The sequence below is a fragment of the Chiloscyllium plagiosum genome, chromosome 19 (genome assembly GCF_004010195.1).
Source record: "Chiloscyllium plagiosum isolate BGI_BamShark_2017 chromosome 19, ASM401019v2, whole genome shotgun sequence".
In the NCBI taxonomy this organism is placed as follows: Eukaryota; Metazoa; Chordata; class Chondrichthyes; order Orectolobiformes; family Hemiscylliidae; genus Chiloscyllium; species Chiloscyllium plagiosum.
In genome coordinates this window covers 64,816,495-64,837,133 of record NC_057728.1, presented here as the reverse complement: position 1 = coordinate 64,837,133, position 20,639 = coordinate 64,816,495, and the positions used below count along the sequence as shown (strand labels likewise).

At 45.9% G+C, this 20,639-nt stretch overlaps 1 protein-coding gene across 1 annotated transcript in view; it reads right to left on the bottom strand.

Moving 5' to 3' along the window:
* si:ch211-244b2.4 (uncharacterized protein LOC541512 homolog) overlaps positions 1-10,561 on the bottom strand; it is a 25,274-nt gene extending 14,713 nt beyond the window's left edge. The window contains exons 1-4 of the mRNA XM_043708758.1: positions 10,456-10,561; positions 7,600-7,724; positions 3,977-4,148; positions 1,735-1,882 (exon numbers count right to left, since the gene is read on the bottom strand). Of these exons, the coding sequence (XP_043564693.1) occupies positions 1,735-1,882; positions 3,977-4,148; positions 7,600-7,724; positions 10,456-10,483 (473 nt within the window). The 5' untranslated portion in view covers positions 10,484-10,561. The remainder of the gene's footprint in view (positions 1-1,734; positions 1,883-3,976; positions 4,149-7,599; positions 7,725-10,455) is intronic.
* Between the last annotated feature and the right edge of the window lie 10,078 nt (positions 10,562-20,639).

Genomic DNA, 20,639 nt, shown 5'->3' with positions numbered 1-20,639 from the left:
CCCCCTCCCCCTCCCAATCCCCCATCCCTCTCCCCCAATCCCCATTGCCCCAATTCCTCACCCACCCCCAAGTTTCACTCAGCAGTGGGTGAGAAATGTAAAAATGAAACCTCACTAAAACCGCATGCAGACGTCTCAAGGGAGCGGAAAGATTCTCTTTCCAAGAAGAGTCTCTCTCTCTCTCTCTCTCCCTCTCCCTCCCCATGGACTCCCTCCCACCATCATTCACCCAGGTTGTTAAGTTTATTCTTGATTGAGATAGACAAAGTTTTAATCAGTATGGGCATGAAGGGGAAAAGGCAGGAGAGTGGAGTTGAGGATGATCAGACCACGACCTGATTCATGGTGGAGCAGAAATGGCCTACTTTGGTTCCTACATCTTATAGTTAAAGCTGGTGCCTTACAGCTTGCTGACCAGGTTCAGCGGGAGCAGGTTCAGAGGAGAAAAGAGGTGTCCTCTTTAATTAAATAAAGGTCATGTGCCACATATGGATTTGTGTGTAATCACAGAATGACCCAGCACAGGGGCAGAGCCGTACAGTCAGTGCCAAACCCACTCTTTCCCCATTGCCCTATAACTGCTTCCTTTGTGTTTTAGACAATCTCCTTCCAAAGCTGATTCAGACAATCAGTCCAGTCACTGCAACCCACATAAAAAAATATTTCCTTGTATTATCTCAAGCTTTTTGTTGTATTCTATCAACATTTCCTTCACTGCTTCTTTACAGCTCTTATTGATCCATCAATTACTTTGTAAATCATTTTACTTCATTTGATTCTAATTGCTCAAATATTGATCATGCAAAGTGGAGAGAAACGAGAGGACTTCTGCCTGGGACAGTCCCCATTAACTCATCAGATTTTCACCTATTTCTTGTAGTAACCTGGATGCTCCTGAATAACTGATCAATTATTGCTCACCAATCATTTTACCAGTTCATAGTTTGGCCCAGTTGATTACAGTTAGCTCCTCCCTTATTGCTTTAAGGTTAATCTTTATGTGAGTTTGTCATTCACACTCTCCTTCTCAAACCCAGTATCGAGTTTTATATTATGGCACTGTACTAGTATTATTAGATGGTTGCCTGATTCAGGATTGTTTACAGTCATTTATGGGACTGCAGAATGCCATTTGGTCCATCAAGACCATGCTGACTCCCCAACAGTCTCAGGTGACTGTTTGTGTGGTGTTTGCACATTCTCCCCGTGTCTGTGTGGGTTTCCTTCGGGTGCTCCAATTTCCTCCCATAATCCAAAGATGTGCAAGTTAGGTTACCCTGAACACTATGTACAATTTAGGTAAAAACAATGACTGCAGATGCTGGAAACCAGAGTCTAGATTAGAGTGGTACTGGAAAAGCACAGCAGTTCAGGCAGCATCCAAGGAGCAGGAAAATTGACGTTTCAGGCAAAAGCCCTTCATCAGGAATATCCGAAACGTCGATTTTGCTGCTCATTGGATGCTGTCTGACCTGCTGTGCTTTTCTAGCACCACTCTAATCGAGGCTCTGGTTTCCAGCATCTGCAGTCATTGTTTTTACCTAAATTGTACATAGTGTTCAGGAATGTGTAGGTTAGGTTCATTAATCAGGGGTAAATGTGGAGTAGTAGGGCAGCGGAATGGGACTGGGTGGATTATTCTTCGGAGGTTTAGTATGGACTTGTTTGCCCGAATGGCCTGTTTCCACACTGTAGGGATTCTATGGTGAATCCTTGGAAATCTCAGCAGCTCACCCGCATTTTGTGTGATAAAGTTTCATGCCTTTTGTCCCAGGCATCGAGTACTGAGCCTCGATCACATGGTCATGTTTGATATCATTCCATCCTTTGCTATCCCGAATCTGCCATTGGTAATGTTTCTCAGTTAGCTGTCTTCTGCCTCCTGTAGATTTGGAAGGTAACACTTTAGAGAGGACAAAGAATCACTAAAGCACTTCAGCATTCCGCAATTGTCAGAGCGAGAGACAGAGAGACGGACAGAGAGAGAGACTCAAAACAGACAGGTAGAGATACAGGCAGACAGAGAGAGGGAGACAGGTAGAGAGACAGGCAGAAAGAGAGACAGGCTGACAGAGAGAGAGAGAGAGACAGGCAGAGAGACACAGAGACAAGATGATTCTCCTTTCCCAAGTAGAAGCTTTTATAAATGTAGTTGTGTCAGCTTCAAACCCCTCTTGAGATATGTCCAAATATAAACAAATAAAACGAGGATAAATGGTAAGTTAAAGACAAGGATAATGAAAATTACCAGATGAGTGCCTGCTACCCCAAAGCCCATGCTTAGGAAAAACAGAAATGTCTATTCTTGCATAATACAAGCTGACATCAAGCTGGGAGTGGTCAAGAGGGCGATGTCTGTTGTGTTATCGAAACCAGACGTCCCAATGCCTATTGACTGGAATCAAGCGGGTGATTGACAAAGTGTAAACTACCGGCCTCTAGAAATAGGCTACATCTACAAATGGGCTGGGCTTTGGTGATGCGGTGGTAGTGACTCCACCTCAGAGCCAGGAGGCCCAGGTCCAAGTCCCACCTGCCCTTGGGTATGTAATTATATCTCTGAACTGGTCAATTAGAAAATATCGATGTCGAAAAGAGCTCAGCATCAGGGGACAGTGCTCTCTAGGTAGCTGTCTCCTTCAGTTGGAAGATGGATCAAGGGGCGTAGGAGCCAGAGAAACCTTCCTTAATACTTCTATTCTTTTAATAATTAATTCACGGGATGTGGGTGTAACTTGCTCGACCAGTATTTATTGACCGTCCCTAGCTGCCCTTAGAGAAGGTAGTGGTGAGCTGTCTTCTTGAACAACTGCAGTCCATTCAGTTTCGGTGCACACATTCTTCTCAATGTTTGATACAACTGAGTGGTTTGCCGGGCCATTTCAGAGGGCTGTTAAGTGTCAACCACATTGCTGTGGGTCTGGAGTCACATGTAGGCCAGATCAGGGAAGGATAGCAGATTTCCCTGCCGGATTAGTGAACCAAAGAGGTTTTATAAAAATCAACAATGGTTACATGGTTATCATAAGATTTTTAACTAACCATTTTTGAAAAAACATCAAAATTCAAATTCCACTATCTGCTATGGTGGGATTCAGACGCAGGTTCCCAGGACATTAACCTGGGTCTCTGCCCCACACCATCACCTACCCTAGAGCGCAGGACAATACCTTCACAACATTAATGAAATCAATGACTCCATTCTCAACTGCCTGTTTGTCCTCTGGTCTCAGTGAGCCATCCTCAATGAGCACAGGTTGTGTCTAATTAGCCAATGTACCGTATCTAAACTGCTGTGCGTTAACACTCTATTGGAAAATTCCTTACGTATGGTCAACTGGCGATGATAGATAACTGTGGGTCCCAAATCCCAAAATCTTACAATGGATTTGCCTATTACTGGCTCTCAGCTTCTCCCACTTCAATACTCACAAACAATAAGAAATGATATATCATCAACAACTTATTCCCCAAAGACCCTTTACTGATTCATCCAAGGTGCTTTGTAGGGGCATTATAAAGCAAAAGAGGCTGAGGCTGTGCCAGATCAGAGAATATTAATTCTAATGATCAAAAGATCAGTCGGAGATGTAGGTGTTAAGGAGAGATTAAAGGAAAGAAGTGAGAGAGTAAGTCTTTGCACAGTTCAGAGGCTGGCAAACAGGAAGTTGTAACAACCAAGGGTGGAAAAACTAAAATTGAGAAAGCATAAGATGCTGGAATTAAAGAACTGTAGATACCTTGGAGGACTGTTCAAGCACTGGCTGGGCAAGTCCAGCAATGATGGAGGGATTCATATTGGAATGCTCAAAGAGTTCAGGATTTGGGAGTGCGGAGATTTGAGAGGGCTGGAGGCAGTTACAGAGATTGGGACCGGTGTTGCCATGGAACGATTTGAAATCACGCTGATAGTTGTAAAAGAAAACGTCACTGTGGATACTTTCAATCACACAGTCCACCTGATAAACAGACTCACTTGTTGGTGTGTCTTCATCAGATGACGAGGAGGATTCAGAGTCAGATCTCATCCTATGGCTCAATCTGCAATTTTTCCCGAATTTGCAATTCCCATCGAAGTGATATTTGCAAACATGCAGATACATACAGTTCCTGTTCTTGCAATAGCCTTTGTTGTAATATTTGCACGGCTAAAAGACAAACAAAGTATTGAAGTTAAAACACTTCTGCTGAAGATTCCAACTTGGTTTGTCATGAATCCCAGCACAGACAGCTGAGACACATGGAGACATACAGATACTGGAAACAAAACAGGGGAGAATGGTGAGGTTTAGTAATTGGGATGTTCAGGGTTTCAGGCATGAAGACAGACTGAGAAACGGTGGAATCACTGACAGCCATTCAGCCCATTGCATTTCTTTGAGCAAGGATGTCCAGTTTTAAAAATTCACTCATGAGGTGTGGGTGTCGCTGGCTAGACCAGCATTTATTACTGACTCCTTGTTGCCCTTGAGAAGATGGTGGTGAGCTATCTTCCTGAACGACTGCAGTAGGTACACTCAGGGATGTGAGGGAAGAATTCCAGGCTTTTGATCCAGCAACAGTGAAGGAATGTATTTCCAAGTCAGGATGGTGAGTGGCTAGGAGGGGAACTTGCAGGGGGTGGTGTTCCCATGTATCTGCTGCTCTTTGCCCTTCTCGACAGAAGAGGTCATGACTTTGGAAATTGCTGTCTATGAATCTTTAGTAAGTTACTGCAGTCCATCTTGTAGATAGTACACTGCTGCTACTGAGCTTTGGTGGTGCAGGGAGTCTTTGAATAAAATATCCAATTAATCACAATTCCCAACTCCTTTTCCCCCCATAACCGTGTAAATCTATTCTTTTTAAGTACATGCCACACAAACTTGGACACATTCCTTTATGACCCCCCCCCCCCCCCCCCAGGGGGAAGAGAAACCTCTGGAACTCCTCAGAACCGAGTGTGCACCTTCTCAATGGGGCCTGCAGTGACTGAAGAAGACAGCTCACCATCACCTACTTCAGGACAACTAGTGGTTCACCAATAAATGTCGACCAAGCAGTGATATCCAAGAATTGATAAACAACAACATAAAAATGCAACTATTTTATTGAAGAAGATTCTAGACGGCACTTGTGTTTAAGGTTAAGAAGGGAGATACTGGGATGCTCCTCAGTCAAGCAGGAATTGGCTGAAGGCCCTGACTCAATCATGTCTTTTTCACTTTCCAAATTCAATTTGGACTGATTACATAGCAACAGCCTTTCAGAGGTAGGGCCATGATCCTACGGTGTTGATTCCTCAGTGTATAACATTGCCAACTTAGAGTCAATTAGAACGGGAAGTGAAGAGAACAATGATATGAGTGAGACTACTTACATGTGATTAACATACCACTGCATATACTCCAAGTATATTTACAGAACAGGCCATTTGGCACAACTGGTCATAAGGTTCCACAAGAACCTCTTCCCCATCCACCCACCAGTTGCTCCCTCTGTGGAACCTTCTGTTACTTTCTCCCTGATGGGGTTATCCAGCTTCCCCTTAAACATACTGCAATAATTCACCTTGAGGATTCCCTCTGCATGTTCACTGCTCCGAGTATTCTCCTGAATTCCAACTTGGATTTCTTGTCTCTTTCTTCACAGCCACAGGCTCAAGTTCCTGAAATTAAGAAACCTCAAAGGTTTGTCCCTGGGAAGGGATAGTGTTGTACAGGAATTGGCCTCAATGTAGTTGGGCTAATAGTGGAAGGATGATTTCATTACAACTTGTTGCTCAGCTCTTCCTGCATGGACCTGGATAGGGAGGGACTGAGTCAACTTAGAAACATTGAAAATAGAAACAGGAGTAGGCCATTCAGCCCTTGACACCTGCTCCACCATTCCATATGATCATGGCTGATCATCCAAGTCAGCACCTGGTTCCCATTTTCTCCACATACTCTTTGATCCCTTTCACCCCAAGAAATATCTCTAACTCCTTCTTGAAAATATTCAATGTTTTGACCTCAACCACTTTCTGTGGCAGAGAATCCCAGAGACTCCCCACTGTATGGGTGAAGGTATTTCACCCCATCTCAGTCTGAAATGACCTACCCAGTATCTTCAGACCGTTAGCCCTGGTTCTGCACTCCCCAGTCATAAGAAACTTCCTTCCTGTGTTTACTCTGTCTAGTTCTGTTAGGATTGTATAGGTTTCTATGAGATGCCCCTCATTCTTGTAGATCCCAGTAAATTGGTCCAAACCAATCCAGTCTCTCCTCATACATCAGTCCTGCCATCCCAGGGATTAGTCCGGTAAACCTTTGTTGCTCTCCCTTCATCACTAGAACATCCGTTCTCAGATAAGGGGGCTAAAGGTGCACACAGTACACCAGGTGTGGTCTCACCAAGGCCCTGTACAACTGCAGCAAGATATTCCCGCTCCTGTACTCGAATCCTCTCGTTACGAAGCCAACATATCTTTGATCTTCTTCACCTCCTGCTGCACCATAGTGTTTATTACCTCCATGGCGTTTATTACCTCCATGGCGTTTATTATCTCCATGGCGTTTATTACCTCCATGGCGTTTATTATGTCCATGGTGTTTATTATCTCCGTGGCGTTTATTATCTCCATGGCGTTTATTATGTCCATGGTGTTTATTACCTCCAAGGCATTTATTACCTCCATGGTGTTTATTATCTCCATGGTGTTTATTATCTCCATGGTGTTTATTACCTCCATGGTGTTTATTACCTCCATGGCGTTTATTATCTCCGTGGTGTTTATTATCTCCGTGGCGTTTATTATCTCCATGGCGTTTATTATCTCCATGGTGTTTATTATCTCCATGGCGTTTATTATCTCCATGGCGTTTATTATCTCCATGGTGTTTATTACCTCCAAGGCATTTATTACCTCCATGGTGTTTATTATCTCCATGGTGTTTATTATCTCCATGGTGTTTATTACCTCCATGGCGTTTATTATCTCTGTGGTGTTTATTATCTCCGTGGCGTTTATTACCTCCATGGCGTTTATTATCTCTGTGGCGTTTATTGTTCAGGTTCACAGCTGGCCAATGCTACTTCAGTCACTTTTTTAAGGGCTGATGATACAAATGATTAACTCAGAGACAATGGGGAGAAAAATATAGTTCACATGATCTGAAATATCAATTATGAGCATCTTAAAGTTTGGTTAATTTTTTTTGTACTCTGCTTATGGCAGCACGGTGGCTCAGTGGTTAGCACTGCTGCCTTACAGCGCCAGGGACCTGGGTTTGATTCCTGCCTCTGGCCACTGTCTGTGTGGAGTTTGCACATTCCCCTGTGTCTGTGTGGGTTTCCTCCGGGTGCTCCAGTTTCCTCCCACAATCCAAAGATGTGCAGGTCAGGTGAATTGGCCATGCTAAATTGCCCATAGTGTTAGGTGCATCATTCAGGGGGAATGGGTCTGGGTGGGTTACTCTTCAGCGGGTCGGTGTAGATTGTTGGGCCGAAGGGCCTGTTTCCACACTGGTGGGTATCTAATCTTAACCAAGTTCTCCACTGTGATATTCATGTTTCTGTATACACACAGCATGTAGCCATTGTGAACTTGATCACTTTTTTAACACATTAGGAGCTTACCACGGTCTGTGTTCCCCCTGCCAGACACTGCTCAGATCTTTCAGCGTCAAATTCTTCACCAGATAGACTGGCTGCATCACTTCCACTCAGCTGTTCATCACTGTCATTGCTGAATGACGAATCGTCTTGAATGAAGGAAGAAAGAGAGATTTGTATTTATGTCTCACCTTTTATGTCTGCGGAATGCCTTAAATTTCTTTGGTTACAATTCAAAGGCCCTTTTTTTGGATCGAATGTGTGGACAAAATGATAACTGCCAACTTACACACAGTAAACTCCCACCATTGATAATTAGCTGATTCCTGAAGAAGGGCTTATGCCCGAAACGTCGATTCTCCTGTTCCCTGGATGCTGCCTGACCTGCTGCGCTGTTCCAGCAACACATTTTCAGCAGCAATTAGCTGATCACCTCAATTATTTATCTCAGCTGGGGGACAGATTGACCAGGGTGCTGTAGTCATGGGAGATTCACAACCTGACGGGGTAGACAAGACAAAGACGAAAGAACAATCCAGCACAGGGACAGGCCCTTTGGCCCTCCAAGCCTGCACCAACATACCTTGTCCTTCCGTATTAAAACTGTCTTCCCTTACTGGATCAGTATCCCTCTATTCCCTTCCTATTTGTGTGTTCATCCAGGTGCTTCATGAATGTTGTTGTTGTGTCTGCTTCCACCAACTCCTCTGGCAGCGTGTTCCAGGCCCTCACCACCCTTCGTGTGAAATACGTCTCTTGCGTATCTTTTTTAAACTAGCCCTAACCCCCTGCACCTTAAACCTGTGTCCCCTACTAATGGACTCCTCCACCCTGGGGAAAACGCCTCACACTTTCCACTCTATGCATACCATTCAGAATCTTATAAACTTTTATCAGGCGACCCTGAGTGTTCTGACCGATGGCAGTGTAATGTTACGCTGGGTGAGTAATCCAGAGGCCAGCTGGGTACTCTGGGAACACCACAACAGCTGATGGAACTTAAGTTCAACTAATAATGGCTGAACTGAAAGCAAGAACAAAACCCTATCAGGTTCACTAATGTCCTTCAGGGAAGGAAATCTGCCACCTTTTAGCTGGTCTGGCCTACATGTGACTCCAGACCCACAGCAAACTGGTTCATTCCTGACTGCCCACTGGGCAGTTGGGGATGGGCAATAAATACTGGACTAGTCAGTGACAACCGCGTCCCAGGAAAGAATATAAAGAGGCAAGGCCAAAGGAATGATGCTGCATTAACATAGCTCCTCATCATACCCCGAGATTCATATGTTTAACACACTGACAGCCTCAGGAGTCCACCTGCCACCACCAATCAGACAGTGAGCTGCCTGGAGGATGGTATGGACCAGAGGATGGTACGGACCGCAAGATGGCACTGACTGGAGGATGGTATGGGCCAGAGGATGGTACGGGCTGGAGGATGGTACGGGCCAGAGGATGGTATGGGCTGGAGGATGGTACGGGCCAGAGGATGGTACGGGCTGGAGGATGGTATGGGCTGGAGGATGGTATGGGCTGGAGAATGGTATGGGCCGGAGGATGGTATGGGCTGGAGGATGGTACGGGCCAGAGGATGGTACGGGCTGGAGGATGGTATGGGCTGGAGGATGGTATGGGCTGGAGGATGGTATGGGCCAGAGGATGATACAGACTGGAGGATGGTACGGGCCGGAGGATGGTACGGGCCGGAGGATGGTACGGGCTGGAGGATGGTACGGGCCGGAGGATGGTACGGGCCGGAGGATGGTATAGGCTGGAGGATGGTACGGGCCAGAGGATGGTATGGGCTGGAGGATGGTACGGGCAAGAGGATGGTATGGGCTGGCGGATGGTACGGGCTGGAGGATGGTATAGGCTGGAGTATGATACAGACTGAAGGATGGTACGGGCTGGAGGATGGTACGGGCCGGAGGATGGTACGGGCCGGAGGATGGTATAGGCTGGAGTATGATACAGACTGAAGGATGGTACGGGCTGGAGGATGGTACGGGCCGGAGGATGGTACGGGCTGGAGGATGGTATAGGCTGGAGGATGGTACGGGCTGGAGGATGGTACGGGCCAGAGGATAGTATGGGCTGGAGGATGGTACGGGCCAGAGGATGGTATGGGCTGGAGGATGGTACGGGCTGGAGGATGGTATAGGCTGGAGGATGGTACGGGCTGGAGGATGGTACGGGCCAGAGGATGGTACGGGCCGGAGGATGGTACGGGCCGGAGGATGGTACGGGCTGGAGGATGGTACGGGCTGGAGGATTTTTTCAGATCACTCTTGCATATCACTTTAAACCATCTCGTTCTTGTTTCCTTTTAGGAATGGAAACAGCTTGTCCCTAGCTCCACTCTCCAGCCCTGTAACCATTCACTCAGCCATCACAACCGAGGTCCCCATCCCTGTAACCATTCTCGTAGAATCGGACGAGGTGGGGTGTGTGTGATTGGGAGTGGAGATGAAGAGAGATGCTTTTATGAGGAGGACACACACCAGTCTGGACCGGTTGGGCCGAATGGCCTCACTGCGTTGCTAAATATAATGTAAAAAGGATTGAAAATAGGCAGCGAGAGAAAGAGAGAGAAACAGGAATACTCCAAGAGGGCGCTCAGGGAAGCGGCTGAGTTTATAACCAGATGAAGTTACTGCCGGGAATCTTGTCCCTGACATTGGCTCCAAGTCTGAAGTTTCCTATCAGTTTCGTTTCTCTTTCTGGATGTCGGAAACTGCAAAGAGAGACGAGAGGCCGCTGTCTAGCTGGGTGCTGAAGTTTGAATGGGTTGGGGAGGGTTTCTGTCCCCAGGGTCAGTTCACTCCGTTGTACCTAACACAGGGGTTAATTCCATTTCCAGTATTGCCCAGCACTCACCCTCAGATGATTCCACATTGCATGCCATTGCTGAGTCTGAGTCTCTGACCAGGACTGATTCCCCTCCCAAGCGAGCTTACCCAGTCACTTTCAGTTTCTCCTCAGTCAGCCAGGCGGTGGGGGCGGAGACCAGAGCTCCCCAGAACACCAGGCAATCCCCTTCCTGAGAGTCAGGTCAGTTTTACTTTCAATAGGAGAAAGTGGGGACTGCAGATGCTGGGGTTCAGAGCTGAAAATGTGTTGCTGGAAAAGCGCAGCAGGTCAGGCAGCATCCAAGGAGCAGGAGAATCGACATTTCAGGCATAAGCCCTTCTTCAGGAATTGTAGAGGGAGGAAGAGAGCTTCTTCAAGGAAGGCATCTTTGCAAGAGGACTCGCAGTAGGTTAAAATCAACTAGGAGAAAGTGAGGATTGCAGATGCTGGAGATCAGAGCTGAAAAATGTGTTGCTGGAAAAGCGCAGCAGGTCAGGCAGCATCCAAGGAGCAGGAGAATCGACGTTTCGGGCATAAGCCCTTCTTCAGGAGTCAGTTTTACTTTGCGACTAGAATGACCTGGACGAGTTTGGGAGTCACTGCTCTGATCCATACTTAAACAACAAATGTCCCTCAGCGCAAAATAAACAGACAAACCCGGTGGCAGTAAACCGAGTCTAAGTTATAAACGCTTGTGATGCTGTGGTACCATCTTCACCTCTGAGCCAGGAGTCCCGGGGTCAAGTCAAGTAATAACTCAACACGTTGATTAGAAAGTATTTTTTTAAAAAGCACAATTAACTTAAGATTTTGTGGCTGAAATCCTTGCAGGGACTTAAAGATGAATATTGAGGAGGGGGCTATCCACAAATGTCCATGTTAACAAGATGTTGGACATCCATTCGCTAGTTCATTTCTCTATGCGATGCTTTGGCCAATCCCCACCTGGGAGAAATGTCTAAGGATTATGTCCAACTTTCCAAGTGCTCCTTACTGATCTTTCCTGCTACTTGCACATCACCTGGATAAATGGTGACCTGGAGTACACCTTATAAAATATTCTCCACTGTCTGTTGGAAAATGGCACAGACTGACAGTACCCCAAATGGCAGCCTTGTATAATGGTGCGAACCCTTATGAGTATTGATTGCAGCACAGTTCTGGGAATCCTCATAGAATGGAATAGAATCCCCGTCATTGTCATGTGTACTCAAGTATGGGAGTACTGTGACAAGTTTTACAATGTCCCTGGGATGGCACCATCTTAGGTACAAATACCAAGATACAAATCTTAGATACAAAAGAGAAATTAACAAAGAAAAGTAGTTGCATTACTTTACAATGTTTAAAGAATAAGTTAGAAATATGGCATAGTTAATGGATTGACATCACAGTGAGATTTAAAAAATAAACATTATGTTATAGAAGTTCAGTGCAGGGGCTTCCACACATGGTCTGACCGCTCGTGTCAGACCCCAGTCCAACAACTTTCCCCAATCTAAGCCTCCAATCCACTCCACACTGGCTCTCAGCTGCTCCAAGGTATGTTTTCCCTGGAACTGCTTCCCTGCGCTGACCTCCACTCTGGGACTCGATTCCCCCACTCCGGTCTCTGCTCTGGGACTCATTCCCTGCTCCAGCCTCCGCTCCGGGACTTGACTCCCTCACTCCGGGACTCACTCCCTGCCCAGTCTCTGCTCAGGGACTCGATTCCCCCACTCCCATCTCCACTCCGGGACTCACTCCCTGTGCTGGCCTCTGCTCCAGGATTCAGTCCCTGTGCTGGCCTCTGCTCCAGGACTCAATTCCCCCATGCCAGCCCCCGCTCTGGAATTGTAAGCACATATAGCTCATGACCAGCTTTTGAAAGGACTGCCCCCTGCCTGCTACGTGTCTAAATCCTCTATCTGAGGAACGGGGTAATTATCCAGCTGTGAAAAGCAGTTTACCTTTTGTTTAAAATCCCCACAAAGCAAGCCGACCTGTCGAGCTCCACAATCAGCTGGTTTGATGACTCCTTTGCTTTCCGTAATGTCAATGGCAGTGGGCAGGCCTTACTGGGAATTGTTTCCTGGTCAGCATGCAGGGTGGCCTTGCCAACTTTGACAGTCCCTAGACCTTCCTGAAAAACCTCTGGGTATTTAATTAGGACTCAGACAGGCAGCCATTTTCAAATCACAAAATGTTGAGCCAATCAAGGTGAATCTGTCTCAACCAATTTCTCCCCAGCTTCTCCTGGTATTGATAAATCTCCTGGCCCGGATGGGCTACATCCTAGAGTTCTGAGGGAGGTGGCTGAGGAAATAGTGGAGGCTTTGGTTGTGATCTTTCAAAAGTCACTGGAGTCAGGGAAAATCCCAGATGATTGGAAAATCACTGTTGTAACCCCCTTGTTCAAGAAAGGGTCAGAACAAAAGATGGAAAATTATAGGTCAATTAGCCTAACCTCGGCTGTTGGTAAAATTCCAGAATCCATCATTAAGGATGAGATTTCTAAATTCTTGGAAGTGCAGGGTTGGATTAGAACAAGTAAGCATGGATATAGCAAGGGGAGGTCGTGCCTGACAAACCTGTTAGAAGTCTTTGAAGAGGTAACAAGTAGGTTAGACCAGGGAAACCCAGTGGATGTTATCAATCCAGACTTCCAAAAAATCTTTGATAAGGCACCTCACGGCTGCTGAGTAAGGTGAGGGCCCATGGTGTTTGAGGTGAGCTACTAGCATGGATTGAGGATTGGCTGTGTGACAGAAGGCAGAGAGTTGTGGTAAAAGATTCTTTTTTGGAATGGCAGCCTGTGACAAGTGGGGTCCTGCAGGGTTCAGTGTTGGGGCCGCAGCTGTTCACTTTATATATTAATGATCTGGATGAAGGGACTGGGGGCACTGTGGCGAAGTTCGCCGTTGATACAAAGTTAGGTGGACAGGCAGGTAGTACTGAGGAAGTGGGGAGGCTGCAGAAAGATTTAAGGAGAAAGTGAGGTCTGCAGATGCTGGAGATCAAAGTTGAAACTTTATTGCTGGAACAGCACAGCAGGTCAGGCAGCATCCAGGGATTCCTGAAGAAGGGCCTGTGCCCGAAACGTCGAATCTCCTGTTCCCTGGATGCTGCCTGACCTGCTGTGCTGTTCCAGCAATAAAGTTTCAACTGCAGAAAGATTTAGACAGTTTAGGAGAGTGGCTGATGAAATTCAACGTGATCAAATGCGAGGTCTTGCACTTTGGAAAAAAAGAATACAGGACGGACTATTTTCTAAATGGTGAGAAAATTCATAAAGCCAAAGTACAAAGAGATCTGGGAGTGCTAGTCCAGGATTCTCTAAAGGTTAACTTGCAGGTTGAGTCTGTGATTAAGAAAGCGAATGTAATGTTTTCATTTATCTCAAGAGGGTTGGAATATAAAAGCAGTGATGTGCTTCTGAGAATTTACAAAGCTCTAGTTAGGCTCCATTTAGAATACTATGTCCAGTTTTGGGCCCCACACCTCAGGAAGGACATACTGGCACTGGAGCATGTCCAGCGGAGATTCACATGGATGATCCCTGGAATGTTAGGCCGAACATATGACGAATGGCTGAGGATCCTAGGATTGTATTCATTAGAGTTTGGAAGGTTGAGGGGAGATCTAATATCAACTTACAAGATAATGCATGGCTTAGAAAGGGTGGACGCTGGAATTTGTTTCTGTTGAGTGGAGAGACTAGGAGCCGTGGGTACAGCCTTAGAATTAGAGGGGGTCAATTTCCAATCCTAGCCACTTGATGCCTGGAGGAAGAACGCCTCATCTTCTGCCTTGGGACCCTCCAACCACACGGCATCAATGTCGACTTCACCAGTTTCCTCATCTCTCCTCTTCCCACCTTATCCCAGTTCCAACCCTCCCACTCGACACTGCCCTCTTGAACTTTCTCTCCTGTCCATCTCCCTTCCTACCTATCCACTCCACCCTCCGCTCTGACCTAGCACCATCAGTCCCCCCACCTGCACCCACCTATAGCCTTCCCAGCTACCTTCCCCCCCAGCCCCACCCGACCCTCCTATTTACTTCTCAGCCCTCTTCCCCTCCCTCCATCCCCCAACATTCCTGATGAAGGGCTTAAGCCCGAAACATCGATTCCCCTGCTCCTCAGATGCTGCCTGACCTGTTGTGCTTTTCTAGTGCCACACTTTCCAACTCAGAGTAACAGCCCCAATCAGGGAACTCACATTCTCTGAGGCCCACCTGGCTGACCTCGTTACAATCACTACACAGGGAGGCTGCAGAAGGGCTAGGACAGGTTATGTGAGTGAGCAAAGAAGTGGCAGATGAAATACAGCTTATGAGATTATGCATTTTAGTCAGAAGAATGGAGGCATGGACTATCTTCTAAATTGGAAAGGATTTGGAAATCTGAAGCACAAAGGGACTTGGGAATCTTAGTTCAGGATTAGAATCCCTTCAGTGTGGAAACAGGCTCTTCGGCCCAACAAGTCCACACTGACCCTCCAAAGAGTAACCCAGCCAGACCCATTCCCCCACCCTATATTTACCACTGACTAATGCTCCTAACCTACACATCGCTGAACACTATGGGCGATTTAACATGGCTAATTCACCTAACCTGCACGTCTTTGGATTGTGGGAGGAAACCCACACAGACACAGGGAGAATGCGCAAACTCCACACAGACGTTTGCCCGAGGCTGGAATCAAACCTGGGTCCCTGGTGCTGTCAGGCAGCAGTGCTAACCACTGAGCGATCATGCCACCCTAAAGTCTCTTAACATTAATGTGCAGCTTCATTTGATAGTTAGGAAGATAAATACAATATCACCATTCAAAGGGCTAGAATACAACATCAGAGATGTGCCACTGAGGCTGTATAATTCTTTGGCCAGACCATATTTGGCACATTGCGAGCAGGCTTGGGCCCTACATTTGAGCAAAGACGTGGGGTGGTTTGCGTCCAGAAGATGTTTACAAAAATGATCCCAGGGATGAGGAGTTTGAAATATGAAGAATGCTTGAAGACTCTGGGTCTGTACTTGATGGAGTTTTGAAGGATAAAGGGGGATTTGACTGAAGCTTCCAGGATACTGAGAGGCCTGGATAGAGGGGAAATGGAGAAGATGTTTCGACTAGTACGAGAGACTAGGAGTCAAGGGCACAGCCTCAGAGTGAAGGGTTGACCTTTTAGAATTGAGAATGGGGGGAGTTTCTTCAGCCAGAGGGTGGGGAATCTGTAGAACTCATTGCTGCAGAGGGCTGTGGAGGCCAGGTCAGTGAGTGTATTTAAGACAGAGATAGAGGTTCCTGCACTCCCCATTTCTCTTGATGGCATTGTGTCTAGAAATCTATCCATCTCAGCTTTGAACATACTGAATGACTGAGCCTTCACAGCCCTAGGGGGAATGCACTGTCTTTCAAAAAGGGAGTTAGATAAGAATCGAGCAAGTGAAATGAACACACCTATTGGGAAATAGCTGTGGAAGGGGACTAAATATGTCACTCTTTTAAACAGTGGACACAGGCATGATGGGTCAAATGCCCCCTGCCCACGCTGTAAGGTACAATGAGTCAGGATTCTGAAACCATAGGAAAATGGGACTCCTGACCTTGCACTGTGTCAGGAACAAACCATCGTTGAGTTTTGGATGTTGCAACGATGCTATTGCTTTGAAAAGTTTGTTTTATCCTGGTTTTTCTTGAAGCCAGAGGTGCTGAACCGGCTACAAGAGATTGCCTCAGTCAACAATCTGAGGAAGCCTTTAGGTTTTGTTTAAAACATTTTATATAATGGAAGGGGAGTGGCCAGTTATACAATGGAAGGGGAGTGGCCAGTTATACAATGGAAGGGGAGTGCCAGTTTAACAATGGAAGGGGAGTGGCCAGTTTAACAAAGGAAGGGGAGTGGCCAGTTATACAATGGAAGGGGAGAGGCCAGTTCGTAGCAGTCACAAGATGTGTGAGTCCAGATGTATTGTAAGCTTTAGTAAAGGATTCCTTTAGCTTTCTTTGAAATCTCTCTCTGGGTGTTGTTCCTCCTGCCTGTAAGAATCTGTGCTTGAACGTACCTTTTTGCCAAAGAATGTGTTTATGGGATGATATTGTATTGGAGCAGTTAATTAGTAATAGTTACTGTATTGGTCAGCCGTGTTTTCCAATAATTAAGTAATTCTAAATTTCGCTTTCTTTTGTTTGTGTTTCAGCTGTAGTATTTAAATAATTTTTTTTCTGTGTAAAGCTGAGTGGTTTGACCAGCTGCATCACACCAGGAATATCCACTTCATATCTGCCTTTAAATGAGAGAAAGCTAGTGTCTAGGCTACCTTCTTAAAATATTTTGAGGAGGATCTGGGTTGGTCCATAACAATGTTTAATGGCAAGATGGGACATGCAGTGTCTAACTAAGGACAATAGGTTAGCTCCTAAAGCTGTGCTGCTATGGTATTTTGGTAATGTCCCTAACTATGAGCCTGGAGACTCAGGTTCAAGTCCTACTTGCTCTCTGGGAACAGCTTGATTGTAAATGTCTAGCTACCAAAACAAGTTTATCTTGCCTTCTTCAGTTGCTGTAAGCTGTGAATTTAAATTTGTAAGTCATTTTACAAGAGGGCAGGCACCCTGTACCTCTTGCAAACCAGAGGAAATGTTCAGAAACATTTGAAACAGCAAGAACCAGCTCAACAGATCTTGTGAACAAAGTCTACCGAGCTGCTTTTCCAGTTTTACCTCCACCCATGATGACTTTTCTTTCCCTGACTCTCCATGTGTAAAATTGGGGAGTTTAGAGTTATCGAGCCATAAAGTCCTGCAGCACGGAGACAGGTCCTTTGGCCCACACTGGTCCGTGCCGACCAGAATGTCCATCCTCGTTAGCCCCATTTCCCTGCACTTGGCCCATATCCTTCTAAACCTTTCCTATCCATGTAAATGTCCAAATGCCTTTTAAGTGTTGTTAATGTACCCGCCTCAACCACTTCCACTGGCAGCTCATTCCATACCCGTACTGCCCTCTGGGTAAAAAGGTTGACCCTCAGGTTCCCTTTTATTCTTTCCCCTCGAACCTTAACCTGATGTCCCCTAGTCCTTGATTCCCCAACCCTGGGGAAAAAGACTGAGTGCATTCACCCTATCCACGCCTCTCATGATCCTCGAAGGAGATTAGAGTTTTAACTGGTAGTGTTATTTACCAATTATTGCTAACTGTTTATCCATAACTAGAATTCAATTACTTGTAAAAAAATAGTAATTTTAACTAAGTCCAGAAAAAGTTAACTTTCTATCAACTTGTGTACGGAAATCAGGTATAATAGTGAATTTTGTGTATTTGTTTTAAAATCTGTGATTTTTAATATTCATTCATGTGATGAGGGTGCTGCTGGCTAGGCCAGGATTTATTGCCCATCCCAGGGGGCAGTTAAGGGTCAGCCACATTGCTCTGGGTCTGGAGTCACATGTAGGCCAGACCAGGTAAGGATGTCAGTTTCCCTGCCTAAAGGATATTAGTGAACCAGATGGGTTTTTCCTGACAATTGACCCTCGGAATTAGCGGGGCTCGATTTCCAACATGCTCGCCCAGTGAGGGATAACAACCCACCCACTGGGAGGTAAAAGTGATGTGCCCACCATTACACCCCAAATCAGATCGAAAATCTTGCCAGTGGTTTCATGTTGGCACTTCCTGGATTTTGACTCAGTGAGAATGAAGGAATCAAGATTAGAGTGCTCTGCAAAAGCACAGCAGGTCAGGCAGCATCCGACAAGCAGGAAAATCGACATTTCAGGCAAAAGCCCTTTATCAGGAATTCCAGCATCTACAGTACCCACTTCTGCCCGAGAATGAAGGAATGTCTGATGTACTGCCATATCAGGATTGTGTGTGATTTTGGAGCTGGAAGGTTTCTCAGTAGCTGTTAGCTCTGTCTTCATAGTGGTTAGACGTTGTGGGTTTGATCAGAAGAGCCTTGGTGAATTCTTTCAATACAGTTCCTTGCAGACCAGATTGAAACTCTGGCTGAAAGTGTTCAACCATGGTTTGATGATGCTCTTTCATACTGGCATTGGTCTCCCTTTGCCCTGTTGTCTGCCACCTTTACCTCTCGGTGTTGGGACATCGTCAGCAAGTCACTGTGAGCCCTTCAAAATGTCCTGGTCCATAGTTTAATATTGCACGGTCACTGGGTCAGAAGATTTGAATTCCCTCCGCGATGGCACTGTCCATGCACGCCCCTGCACCACATGGACTGCAGCAGTTCAAGAAAGGCAGCTCAAGGGCAATTAGAGAAGGGTAATAAACGCTAGTCCAGCCAGCAACCCTCATGTCCCATGAAAGAATAAAGAGGTTTCATCAGGATGTGAAACAGTGAGTTGCAATGACCTGTGTATCCAGCAGGTGCCAGCAGAGTACAGGGTTTGTGCAGCATGACCATAAGGGGAGCAGGGTCCAGCTTAGGGCTGGTCAGAAGTACCAGAAAAAAAAACACTCCAAACAGCCGAATGTGGGATAAAACCAAGACTTTCTGCTTTTTAGTTCTTAGTTTTAATAAGAGTTGCCATAAAGAGACTAGTTTACCCCCACCCCACTCCCATTCCCAACCTGATGGAGGTCTTTATAGCCATGAAAGGGTTTGATTGGGGAGACCAGAGGCTGAGGATTGTGGGATGGAGTAGTCACTGATAAATCCAACAGGGAATCCAGGAGAATCCTGTTCAACCATAGACACATGTGAACAAGAAACTGAATCCCTATGCAGTAAGGAATAGTGTCGGTGAATTTTGGGGATGTCGGATTAGGATGAGGGAGTAAAGATGAGAACAACATATAGCTGGGACTCCAAGGTGAAAGACTGAATGAAGTTCTTCTGGAGCATAGTCAAAAGTATGACCAACTGGGCTGAAAGGTCAATCTAAGCGATGTGAAAGCTATGGGCTTAACAGAGTCATAGAGTCATAGAGATGTACAGCATAGAAACAGACGCTTGGTCCAACTCATCCATGCCAACCAGATATCCCAACCCAGTCTAGTCCCATTTGCCAGCACTTGGCCATATCCCTCAAAACCCTTCCTATTCATATACCCATCCAGATACTTTAAAAATTATAATTGTATCACCTTCCACCACTTCCTCTGGCAGCTCATTCCATACACGTACCCACCCTCTGTGTGAAAAAGTTGCCCCTTAGGTCTCTTTTATGTCTTTCCCCTCTCACCCTAAACCTATGCCCTCTAGTTCTGGATTCCCCCACCCCAGGGGGAAAACACCTTGTCTATTTATCCTATCCATGCCCCTCATAGTTTTATAAACCTCTATAAGGCCAACCTCAGCCTCCGACCCTCCAGGGAAAACAGCCCCAGCCTGTTCAGCCTCTCCCTATAGCTCAGACCCTCCAACCCTGGCAACACCCTTGTAAATCTTTTCTGAACCCTTTAAGTTTCACAACATCCTTCCTATAGCAGGGAGACCAGAATTAAATGCAGTATTCCAAAAGTGGCCAAACCAATGTCCTGTACAGCCACACCATGGCCTCCTAACGTGGGCGGCACGGTGGCACAGTGGTTAGCACTGCTGCCTCGCAGCGCCAGAGACCCGGGTCTAATCTAATCTAATCTAACTCCTATACACAATGCACTGACCAATAAAGGCAAGGTGTGGAGGTGCCAGTGTTGGACTGGGGTGGACAAAGTTAAAAATCACACAACACCATATTATAGTCCAACAGGTTTAGTTGGAAGCACTAGCTTTCAGAGCGCTGCTCCTTCATCAGATAGCTGTGGAGCAGGGTCATAAGACACAGAATTTATAGCAAACGATTGCAGTGTCATACAACTGAAACGATATATTGAACAAACCTAGATTGCTGTTAATTCTTTCATCTTTTAGAATGGGTTTCAGGTTTCAGTTCAGTAATATGTAAATCCCAGAACTTCTTCCAAGCCACATTCTCGAGATAACTTAAAGTTTTATAAAAAAATAGGACATCTCAACTCAGACAATGCATTAAAGGTGTGAGGTTAGAGTCTGGCTGTATCCCAATCTTGAGTCAGGCTGGTTCTATTTCCAAAGTAGGAATTTATAAAATGTTACATAGCTTGACTGCCTGCATTGACAGCCGACAGATTGTATGCTTTTTGAACAAAATAGAATGTTTCTGCAAATACAATTCTGCCAATGCAAATTCACCCCAAAGACTTATATGCGTGCATGTGAGGGAGAGAGAGAGTGTGAGTGTGTG